Source organism: Vigna angularis, chromosome 1 (assembly GCF_016808095.1).
Source record: "Vigna angularis cultivar LongXiaoDou No.4 chromosome 1, ASM1680809v1, whole genome shotgun sequence".
Classification (NCBI taxonomy): domain Eukaryota; kingdom Viridiplantae; phylum Streptophyta; class Magnoliopsida; order Fabales; family Fabaceae; genus Vigna; species Vigna angularis.
Window position 1 is genome coordinate 26445360 of NC_068970.1, and position 12836 is coordinate 26458195.

Sequence of the window (12836 nt, forward strand, 5' to 3'; positions counted from 1 at the left end):
TAATTTCTTTTTAAATTTAAATAATTATTCATAATAAAAAATTAATTTTCAGTTTTATCATTTTAATAGCTTGTTTTTTTAATTCAAATAATTACTCATTATAAATAAAATAATTATTTAATCTTTTATCATTTTATAACTATCTTTTTAAATTTTAAATAATTACTAATAATAAAACAAATTATTTAGGTAATATTACTTATAATATTTTTTTATTTCAATAACAAAAATATATTTTTCTATAACTAAATCTATAATTATATATATATATATATATATATATTACTTTTATTCCTTTAATTATTAAAATTTAAATAATTTATAAATATGTAAAATATGCGGGCTTCGCCCGTGTTTTTAGTAAATAAATAAATTAGATATTTAAGTTACAATTGATTACATACTTGTAATTAATAAAAATTAACTTACCGAAAATAAAAATATCATTTTGAAAGTACAAAAATTAAACACAGTAATTTGAAGAAGAAATATACTTGCACCACTTTATTGATGGTTTAAAGAAGAATAAAAGTGGTTGCGGTTTGTTTCATAAACTTCTTCAACGAGGCATTGAGAGTAGTGAGCCAACACTGTTACCTTTTTGGAACCCACCCTCGCTTGCACTACTATTTTCTTTTCTTTCTCCTTTTCTTTTCTCTTCTCTCTCTCTCCCTCTCTCAAAAATGGTGGACCACTTCATTGTTTGCATCGATCGGATAATAGCCTCCACGGCCTGTTTTGGATCACTGGATGCAAGAACCTGTGATCATGGAGTTGATCTTATGATACCGGTTTCTGACAATGCTGGAGAAGGGTGTTGCTCTTCTCCAAACAAGTATGATGATGATGATGTTGTTGTTGAGTGCAGAATATGTCAGGAAGAAGATCAAGTCCAAGCCATGGAGGCACCTTGTTCTTGTAATGGCACTCTCAAGGTGGGTTTTTCATCAACTTCCTCTCTCTTACTTTCCTCAAACCCAGTACCCAAAATAACCAACTACCTCTACATGTTGGAAAAAATGTAACTTGATCAATAAAACATCAAGTGGTTGATGGGGTTGTCACGTTTCTTAAAAGTTGGAAGCTTTAGTTTTAGTGAGCAACTCGTAGAGCCATGTTGCATGAACTGGTAGTACCCTTCTGTTCTCTCTCTGTATAGATATCCTGCATTTACTTGACACACTACTCACTTTAAGTAGCATGTGTTTGCAGTGTCTTCACTTGTCTCAATGAAATGGCTTCTTGAATTAGTGTTTTTATGGAAATCATTTCTGTCGTGAGTGATCTGTGTACGTTATGGTGGTGAGTTTGATGTTGACTGCCGAAGCCTAACACAGCCCTCCTATTTGTCTAAAACTTTTGTCTTTTATTGAGTTGAATGATGTGGTGTGATCCATGTATTTGACCTTTCTTAGCGGATAACGATCTGTGTTTGTTGTTGTTGAAAAATATTTCAGTTATTCTCATTCATGGTATGCTGCTTTATCTCACGAATCTTTACTTTAGTTGACTTCTGTTGCATTTTGTACAAACGAAGAGGCTTAGCTTTTACTGGATTGGGAGCTCTGTGATGTTTTGGGAATCCTTTTGGATACTAATGTCATGGTTTTGAGTTTTGACTTCAAGTTGGATTATAAACATGTTAGCTCACCATTTCTTGGCACGCAGTTTGCTCATAGGAATTGTATCCAGAGATGGTGCAATAAGAAAGGAAATACAATATGTGAAATCTGTAAACAGGTTGGAGTTTTTCCCATCTCATTCGTGCTATTTTTTCTTCTTGAGTTGCCTAAATTTAAAATTGGAAGCTACGAGTTCTCTTTCACACTTTTTAGGAGTTTTCACCAAATTATTCTCTTCCACCAGTCAGAAGCAATGCAATTACGGCAATTGATATAAGGTAATTTTGAACATGTATTGGACTAACTGATTTATATATGACTTCTTTATAATTTCCACCTTCTGAAAGGTTTTGCTCAAGGTCTGAGAGTTGTGTGAGCTGAGATTTTCTGTCTAAGCCTGGTATTTGGCCCTAAAATGCACCTAGGCTGCTTATTCTTCATTACTGTGTCGTAGATATGCCTAGGACAATGATCTTGCATGATGTATAGATAGAATCCGGTAAATAATTTTTAATGAAGTTTGACTTTCCAATAGATGGTTAGACCAAGAAGGATTTTGGAGAGAATCATTAAAAGGGATCTATAGTAATAATATCTTGAGAAATTGGATTTTAATTTCAGCCAGTGGTGTGGTGTAATTAATCATCCATATGTAGCCAATTTTTTCCCACATATGTCTTTGTAGTTGCTGATGAAAGAAGTTGCACTGATGAATTTAGATGCATTTTAATATTTTTAAACGTTGTTTCTAGAAATTGCATCTCAACTCAACAAACATATTAGGAAGCAATTGGATAGATTTTCAATAAACATTTATATATAGAAATAAATTGACTTAAGAAAGTAATATAAATCAAACTGCTCACAAAGTTAATATCAACTTATGCCTCAACTTTTTCAAAAGGTCCTTCATCTAATTTCTCTATATGCTCTCTTATGCTCCTAGTAGAAAGACACTCATCTATTTTTTGATCATTCACAATTCTGCTCTATTATTCATCCCATTATTAGATATGAAATTCAAAGTCTCGCCAGCTTCTGCACCTTCCCCTTGGATCATGTAGAACCATATGCCTGCATTTTGAAATATTTAGAATCAATTTGCTTCTTTGAATTCGGAAGAGGTGATAAGTGAAGAAGTTGGTTTAAACATTAGGTATTGTCCATTGCAAGGCTAACAAGATTACCTCATTATGGTTCTAATTCAAATTTCAATTCAATCATTCAGACAACTCCAATTTGAGTATTTTTTACATAACCAAGTTATTCATCATAGAGAGTTGTATTAGTAAAATCGTATTGGCTTTTCATTTGAGACATTTTAACAATTAACCGATCTCATCCATGTCAATGAGATGTTTGTTGTGTCTCACTTTTGGTTTTCAAACTGTTTCAGTATTGTGGTTGGGTGTGTAACTCAATCTCAATCGCCAGGTACCAGGTTCATGAGTAATGTTATTAACACATCACAAGCATGATGGGCGTTCTCCTTGAAGCCAATTTACAAGACTTTCCTTGTTCTGGCATTATCAACAAATGTTGGCCCTCTCCAATTATCTATCTACCCTCTAGCCCCTCTCTCCTTGTTTTTCTGTAAAATAGGAAGTTATTACCACTATTCCAAATGGTGGGGTCTGTCTCGCTCTTATCCTTCCAAACTTCAATAGCGGCAACTAGTTAAAGATGCGTAAAGCTTTTGCTGTTTTGTTTATGTCCCTCTGGCGCTCACCTTTTTTTCAGTGCTTCTTTTAATATCTATGATTGATGATTGATTTTGCCTCAAGTAAGATTTATATCGTTCCATATACAGGCAAGAATCTGGGAATAATGCTGATGTGCATGTTGATCTAGCTTCAGCTGAGCACCAGTTGCTGCAAACTGAATATGAAGATTATGCCATGTCACAAACCAGTAGCATTGCTTGCCTACGATCTACCACTCTCTTGGTAAGGAAACAGATATAATGTTAAAACGTGTATTGGTTCATCCTTTCCGAGAGATGATGATAATATATTGTGCAGTTGTTGATAATTTTGCTTGTACGCCAAGCTTTAATGGTCACAAAGAACTCCACAACTGGACAAGATACGTCAATAATCTTTAATGTAAGTAGCATGTTCTGATAACTTTTCTTGGCAAATAAACGTGTGTTTAATTCCTCTTATTAGGGGGGTCTATGTTAGGAATAATAGAAGTGAAATCTGAGGACTGGAACCTTAGGGCTATTGGTGGAAAAAAGTAATAACCATTAATAACAATAAGTAACTAGTCCGAGTTATTGTGGATATATGGTGGTTCTGAGACAGTTAAGAGAAAAGTGGTCACTTTTATGATTTGAGTAAAGGAGTAGGGAGACCAGCAAGTCTCTCAGACACCAGCTAATCAGAGAGAGAGAGAGAGAGAACTCCCACTATATATTCTTCACCTCTGATACTATACCACATTGGTATTGAAGCAAAGATGGATTTTCTGCTATAAAGAGTGATTTGTCATTCTATATCTGATCTAGTTCTATCAGTGATGTAGCATGCATAAGCTTTGGGATGTAAGCACACGCTCAGACTTGACACAATAGACACATTTTATGGAACTAGGTAATAATCTCAAAATGGCATAAACTAGTGAAAGTATCTATTTGTTGAAATTCCTTCATGCCAACTTATTGGGGATGAAGTTTATATTTGTGCATATAACTTCTTAATAACCAGTTCAGTTGTAAATCATAGTTATTATCAATATCATTTAAGTTTGATTGATCAAAAGAAATATACTTTTGGTAACTGAGACTGAAGAACTGAATGCTTTCCAATCAATTAGCTAAGCTGACAGATTAGCTCTTTGATTCTTACCACTTAGTATCTCAATTTTGTGTATTTTAGAAGTTTCTGTTAGGTTATTGATAAGTTCCCAAGCACTTGGAAAATCTAACCTCAAAAGCTACTAATTAAGGTGGGAAAACTAAACACTTACTCTATTGAGCATCTCATATTACTTGATGTAAGACTTAGGCACCTCATAATACCAAAGTCCTTATCATTTATGTGTGCTCAAACATGGCAATGACAACAAGGTAGGCTAGTACATTGGTTGAAAAGTCATTTGGTGGTGTCAGCACAGGAAGGTTGCAAATTAAAAAGAAAAACTCTTTTTTCTAGATTTTCCACTGCCACCACCTACTATTATTATGCACCACCACATTTTATTGGGTCACATGATCAAAATTCAGGTCTAGAAACCTAATCTACCGACTCTGGACTTAAATGATTTCAGTCTTTTTTTCATATCACCTGTTCTTTGTATATTTGATGTGTACTAAATGCCAAATTGGCATGATTGATGGCAGCTTGAGATATCACTTCTTCAATTTGCTGGTGTTCTTTTGCCGTGCTATGCAATGGCACGATCCTGGTATGCGATACAAAACCGAAGACGACAGGTATGGCTTTAGCTTATGCTATTGGAGCATAATGAATTGTGTATGTAATAAGAACAATTCTCATTTTATGATTGGGAGAATTATATATTTAGGCCACCCAATTTTATGCTGTTAGTCGATTTAGTGGCCACATTACCAATAGCTGTATTTTAAGAAAATCAAAGTTATAATTTACTAACGTAAACTCTTCTATTTCTTAAAGGTATTTTAGTTTGCTATTCCCTTTAAGTATATTTTTTAAGAAGATCAAAGTTATAACTTTTGATGTCCTGCAGAAAAAAAAAATTAGTGTATGTTAGAAAGTTCCATAAAGGATGCCCTAAGATGGTTATTTTCTACACACTCACTTGCTCCCCTGGATAGAAAAAAAAGAGTTGAAGTTTTGGTTCATTTCTTCATATAAGTTGTATCTTTTGCAGGTTTAAGTCATGTAACAGATGATGTTATCTTCACTGGATGTCACAAAATTTGAGCAATTATAAGAAGAAACAACATGCTTTTGCTGTTGTATATATAGACCATGCCATGGTAAAATACCACAAAGTGAAGTGATGTTTCAGAGCAATTTTCTGCACCTATTTCCTCCTGTGGAAAAGGAATATCTCAAGTGTGGTACAGTACTACAAAAACGTGAATATTAAGCATTTGGGTAGGAGTGGAGTCAACTTTTTGAGGGGCAAAAAAGCCCATAGGTCCTTTATGTTGACAGCAGCAATTTGTAATAGTATCACCTTTTTCAGCCCTTGATATTTTGGCACATCAAACTCATGCGCCAATTTACTGTTTCTCATCATCATGGATTTGTACACTAGCTTATTTGTAGCTGTAGGAATATTTATAATTTATAGTTTTGCTTGGTGTAATAAGCTTTCTGTATACTGAAACTATCAAGTTTCAATTGATAATCTGTTAGCATTATAAAAATGTCTAAAGTTACTGCTCTGCACTTTTGATAACGAGATTTGATTTAAATTTCTTAAAATTAAACTGACCCTGAAAAATTTAATGCAGTTTTTATTTATTTATTTATCTTGGAAATGGTTTGTTACTTTTTTTCTTATAGGAATCAAATAAAGACAAGTTGTTGGTCTGAAAATGTTACTAGACTGAGTTTTGTTCACCAAGATCTCTGGTTCAAGTTTTGCTTATAAAAATAATGTGATCAAGAGAGAAGAAACACATAATATGACACACTTTTGGATCATGACACCTCTGAGAATGAATAGTCTGTTGTGATGAGTAAATTGAACGATTCATTGAACTCATAATTGGGTCTTACATAGTGACATATATACTTTACTTTTCATTTGGTGGTCGGTTGGTGTTGTGTTTTTTGCTTGGCAAAGAAACAGAAGAGCAGGAAAATGGAGAACAGAATCTAGTTGTTTTTCCTATCCTTATTCTATCTTTGATATCATTTGACTAAAATCAAGTGGTTTCAAAAATAAAATACACAAAGTATATCATTTTTCAAAAGTTACAACTCTTTTAAGAGATCATATATGTAGGAATTCAAGTAGATTCGGTCTTGTTAACTTTTACATCTTCAATATGTCTTTATTTTATAGATCCAACAATTTAATTATATAATACTTTGATAATTTGAATAATTTGAATAAGATTATGAAATTATTAGTATTGAAGGGTTGTTATTGTTTGTGGGTAGGTAAACGTCCTTCTACTTCTAATCATATTCATAATCACACACACACACCTCAACGGAATAGGGTAAGAAATTTGAATTTTATATTCGTAATCATATGAATGTCGTTTTCTATTAATTTAAGTTTTAATTTGGTGTATTATTTTGGGTTTAAGATTCCTGGTTTGGTGCCATAATTCCCGTTGCCTTATAATAATCCTTAGTGTGATGGACCAACCACCAACTACAGAATATTAAGAACTACCAAAGCTTCCACTAATAATCAAATCAAAAATCAAATCAAAATTTTATCAAACCCACTTTTTCTTCATCTTTTGTTTTTTTTTTTTTTTTTTTTCATTTTCCTCTTTCTTCCCACATCAATTAGTCACTTGATGGATAATCGATTTGAAATATATACATATCATATGAATAGATTTAGGTTTAACAAGACGAGTTAATGCCTTAAAATGCAACGAATTAATTAATCTTTGTTGAGAAGGGTGTTTATATTTAATATCTCATTATACTTTGTTGAATAAGATTGTTTGGAGTAAGAAATTAAAAAAAAAATGAGGATTAGTGTAATTATAATCACATTTTCTTTTCCTGAATTTTGCTGAATTGAATGGTACATATATTTTACGACTGTTTCCTTCTTAAGTAATTTGAAAGCTTCTATGTTATTATGTAACTTAAATAGAAAGTGATGACTTAATATTCTTCATCTCACAAATACTTTCTCTATTTCAAAATTATTGATTTTCTAATTAAAAATAGTAATAAGTGAATTACTTATTAAAATAGTTTTACTAAATATTTTTAGTCCCTATAAATATGTTACATGTAACTATAAGGTGATAAACGCTTATGGTTGGAAAATTGATAAATTGATGTACCACTTGTTTAGTTTCACGTTTTTTCTATCATGTGTATATTTGACAAGAAAATCTAAATTATAAATTATTTCGTTTATTTAAGACGTGATTTTATGCATTCCTATCATTTATTTGGGGAAAAATTAGAATAAAATTTTTAATACGTCATGAAAAACTAAAAGCATTGGTGATGCAACTTGTTTTTAATGATTGAACAAGAGTGATTTTGAATAAGATGGATATCAAAGTAGGACTCAGAATTTTTTTCCCGAATTACAAAGAAATAGTTTTATTATAATAAGTATTAAACTTTTAAGCCATGCTTTAAAAATAAATTTTGATTTTTAGCTATTTATTTTAAAAACTTATAATTTCTCAAAGAATATATTCTCTAAACTCTCAACATATTCTAAAATATTTCATCTTAACCATTTTTAACTTGTCAAAATTTTGTTCGAAGTAACTTTTTCCTTTATTCTATATCTTTTCTATATATTTTTTTCTCATTTCACTTGTAAATATTTTATGCAAATGTTTGTTTTCATTGATTTATTGATTACACAGATGAGAAAATGAGTGAACTTTGTTAGCAGTTCTTAATATGAAATATTCATATTAAATTAATTATTTTCATAAATATGATTTATTTTTTCAATTAATTTTAGAGTCATTGTATGAATTTTGATAATGTAATTTCATAAATTTTTTAATAATTTATTATAGACATTACTCTATGATGAAAAGGGTTTTTATAAATTTCACATATGTTATCACTAAAAAAAACGGATATACCAACTATCATTGTCGATCAAAAACTACAAAAATTCGTCAATATAAGTGTTGTCGGTAAGATTTATCGATGAATATCATTCCTCGATGATTACCGAATGATATATTCATCAATAATTACTAAGAGAAGATATATGTTAGTAATGACATGACTCAGGTACAGGCTACCAAGCTTGGACTATCGAGTTAGCCAAACTCATCCTGTTGAGCTGCCGAATTCATCCATAACTAAGCACCTTTATCAAGTGTAATACACAACTTCACTACTTCATTCTTCATCGTATCTGTAAAAAACAAATTACGACGAAGAACCCCATAAAACTTCAACATCAAAAAGAGAAACTTCTCTAACTCTCACCATAATCTCTAGTTTAAAAGCTCTCTTCTCTCTCTGTTGTAGTCTTTCCCAACCTTCAACTGCATGACAAACCTTGTCATGCAGCTCGCAAAAGGATGTTTGTGACAGTGCTATATTAACTACAAAAACAATCACCAAAATAACAATAATACATGGTCGAGCATACAATTGGTAGGGCTGAGCTTAAAATAGGTATGGATGAGCTTAAAAATTGTAGGGATAACCTTAAAATAGATAGTGTCAAGTTTAAATGGATGACATTGTATGCTCTAAAGTCTCCAACATGCACTCCAACATCAATACTTACAATTGTAGATCATGTGAATTCAATAGTGCTAACACATTCAAAATCTCGTCGTTCGATTCAGTCTCGTCCATTAGAAGGGACCTAATATACCTTATCAGAGAGAACAACACCTTCATCGATTGCATAGAGCCCATCAACACCAGAGCAAGCACAACACCGCGACAGCAAGACTGGTCTACTCGTAAACTCAATCTGCACACTTTTCATCTAGGAGAACTGTTGATAGGGGAGCACTATGATAGTTGAACCCAATCCCTGTGACTTTGGTTTTTGATGATGACAACACATTGATAATAAAAATACATGAATATGTATTGTGTTATATGTCATATGTTGTATGTGCTTATGCTTACTGTGAAATATGCACATATTATGATTGTCACATATGTTGAACATATAATGTGTTGAATGATGCATATTGTGTTAGTAAAGTGATTATATTTGTGTATTCATACTATATGTTTTGATTTTATGGAAATCACATGCACAAAAGAATATCTGAATGACTAGATCGATACAGTGATGTGATAATCAATTCAAGTCATCAGACAACTTGTGTTTTTAAACTGAGGCAAAACAACTTGTTTTGAATTGATTATATTAGTTGATGAATCGATTAAAACACGTGTGTTTGCACATATATTTTTCAAGTGTGCTGTGATGTGAATTAGAAAGAAAAGTTTTCAAAAATATGCTAAGTGTTGAAGCTTAATCGATTACATGGATTTTGTATTCAATTAAGTCTATTATTGATTTGAAAAATGTTACATGCTTGTCATAACTATTTCAACGGTCATATTTTTAAATGTGATGAGCAAGCATTAAATGGAAATTGATTGCATTAATTGTTATTCAATTAAGGAGCTTAATTGGTTATAAATTTGTTACATGCGTTTAATGTAACCGATTAGATTAAAAGAGTAATCGATTAAATTGCGTCTGAATTGACTAAAACTATATATAGACACATTGCTTTGATTTTTGTAAGACAATTGAGATTAACATTTTCATATCTGATTCATATTGAGTTGAAAGGTTTTACATAGGTGATCAAACACTCCAAGAAACAAGAAATTGACGTGGTGGACTATTCTTGAAGATTTCTTTAGAGACAAGCTTTACGAATTTGAAGAGTCTGATCTTTCTGCACAACTGAGGTGCTAGCTGTGTGATCAGGAGAAGTTTTGCAATCTGTGTGTTGTTGTTTCCTGTGCGTGTTGCCAAGAAGAAGAACGAGGAGTTCTTGTAATTTGAGAGGGTTCTCAAAGGGGTGTCTGCAGGAGAGGATTGTTCTTGCTGTAGGGTTATTGTATTTGGTTAAATTAGATTAGTGAGTTAGAGAGGTGATTTACATTTTGACAGTGTAGTCGTTGTAAAGCTCTTGTTGTAAAAACTCAGATCTTTATAGTGCAAATTGGCTTTCAATCTCAGGTTGATTGAAAGGACATTGGATGTAGGCATTGAGGTCGAACCAGTATAAAACTTAGAGTTTGATTTTTCTTCTCCCTATCTCTCTACATTAATCGATTATATATTGTCATCATTCTAATACACATATTGCTATATTAGATACATATTTCTTGTTGTTCAAGAAAGGTTTAAAGATTCATTCTATTTGCAAAAAAGACTTGAAAAATGAGTATTTTTATAAAACACCAATTCACCCCCTCTTGGTATTGAGAAACAAAACTCGTCATTTCTAACAAGAACTATTTTTAGCAAGGAGATAGCGTGACTTTGAGAACCAAATCCTGCAACTCGCGATTAAACCACTGAAAGATTGAGTCCCGAAATTGAGTCAACAGTGGTGCTATTGGTGGCCTATATGATCCCCAACGTGGTAAACTTGATCAACGACGGGAGGTAGCGATAACGAGGCCCTAGGTTCCAATGATGGTGGCTTGTGCGTGGGAGTAGTTAATAAAAACTCTTTTATGTTTAGAGATGAAGAGAGAAAAAATACTTCCTTCCATGTGAAATTGGGTCTAGACTATTTGGACATGAAACTTTTCATTCTTTTTATCGATAAATTTACTGACACGTAAATATGTTGATAATAAGTATTTTAAATTATCGACGAATTTTATAGAAAAATTTTAAGATTTCTAATTACCGATAGATTTTAGCGACAAAAAAAATATGTCGATAAATGAATTGTGTATTACCAATCATTTACTGACTAATTTTACCGACAGAATAAATTCATCGGTAAAATTCATCAGTAGTTCACATTTATCTACAATTTTTTTTATCTATAAAATTTCGTTGGTAATTCTAAGAACTTTTGTAATGTATGTGTTTTGAATATTCAAACTAGTTCTCTTGTATAATATACTAATTACATCATTAGAGTTTAAGGAAGTGAGTATTATAAACATAAAAACATATTAAAAGGTTCTTATGACAGTGACCATGACTGAATGTTAGTCTTTATTTTTATTTTAACTTTAAGTTTTCATTTGGGATTAGAAGGAGTTAAATACTTTTGTGTTGTTTTAGTCTATGTCTATCCTTTTGGATTTTATATTTGTGTTTTTCCTTGTGCATTGTCGATATTGGAGAGATATCGTTGTTACTATTTTGCATGCAAAAGGTCTCGGAGTATTGACACACTGGGTTGTCGAGACTCCATCAAAATTGCTTCAAAGAGTTTGAAATTGATAAGTGTGAAAAAGATTTGTTTTTACACTTATAAATGAACTCAAAGTTATAATTATTCATGTGTTTCCTCATTGAAAAGTTGTAATAGGAAGTAGAAAGTTGTGTAAACATTGTACAGGAAATTTTACATTATTTGGAGTCTTATTAGCCAATTTTCGCTAAGCCCAAGACATCAATCACACAACCAGAAGGAAGACTTTTCACACAACGCACTAGCACTATGCGCTGAGCGAATGACATCGGTTGAAGAGCAACAGTTGAGAAATTCACTCAACGCATACACACTAGTGCGTTGAGCGAATTAATTAAATGATGTTGGTTTAAAAGTCGTGACAGAAAGAGAGAAACCATCTTCTAACAAAACAAAGCACGAAAAAATACTGGAGAATTTCAGGAGACGATCAGGAGACACTCCAAGGCTTCAAGACTTCACTTTCTGCAAGGAATTGCTGTAAAAAGTATGTTCTAGATGACTAGGAGAGGCTAGTTTTTCTGTTCATTGGAATTGGGTGTATGACTTTTCATTGATGTAATTTTCCTGTGCAATATGTTTATGTTTATGTGCTTTTCTTGACTTGCTTATGATTATACGAAAGTATAGTTGATTTAAACGTTCTTTTGTACTGGAAAGTATTTTTAGAACATAAATGTAAGAAATGCAACCAAAAGTAACGATGCTAGGAATAGTTTCTGATCTTCTGGTCATTCTTAACATCAGATTTTAATACAAAGTTATCTGTTAAATTAATTAAGGAATTAATAATTTAATAGATGATATTAGAACTTGCTTTAAGGAATTAAATCAAGATACGTTTATGTGAATGCTTGAATTTAGAATGTATATTGTGCAAGATGTTACTGTAATGTTAGTCTAGCACCAATTCCAATGATCTTTTATTCAATTTTACCATCTTAAATTTTTATGTTTGTTAATTTTATGCAATTTATCAAATTTGAAATCAAATGCTATCATCAGTAAATTGATTTTGATAAACAAGCTTGATTAAATAACTTGACTCAAATTCCTTTGGGAGACGATACTTTACTTATTCACTGTATTACTTGTAACGAGTTGGTACACTTTCCAAATTTTCATCAAAAATCTATTCTATTTACTATTACAAGGTAGCGAGTTTGTCGCTT

The 12836-nt window shown here is 31.8% G+C and overlaps 1 protein-coding gene across 1 annotated transcript; it reads left to right on the forward strand.

The window, feature by feature from the left end:
- The first annotated feature begins 574 nt into the window (after positions 1–574).
- LOC108325158 (uncharacterized) lies at positions 575–5981 on the forward strand. Its single transcript, XM_017558179.2, has 7 exons — positions 575–935; positions 1669–1740; positions 1836–1900; positions 3433–3568; positions 3644–3727; positions 4966–5058; positions 5478–5981. Exons 1-7 carry the CDS (start codon positions 684–686, stop codon positions 5481–5483), a joined length of 708 nt encoding a protein of 235 aa, XP_017413668.1. The 5' UTR covers positions 575–683; the 3' UTR covers positions 5484–5981.
- The last annotated feature ends 6855 nt before the right edge of the window (positions 5982–12836 follow it).

Coding starts and splice junctions, on each gene's coding strand:
- LOC108325158 (XM_017558179.2), top strand. CDS start 684: ATGGTGGACCACTTCATTGTTTGCATCGATCGGATAATAGCCTCCACG. Junction 3,569..3,643: donor TACGATCTACCACTCTCTTG/GTAAGGAAACAG, acceptor TATATTGTGCAG/TTGTTGATAATTTTGCTTGT. Junction 3,728..4,965: donor ATACGTCAATAATCTTTAAT/GTAAGTAGCATG, acceptor GATTGATGGCAG/CTTGAGATATCACTTCTTCA.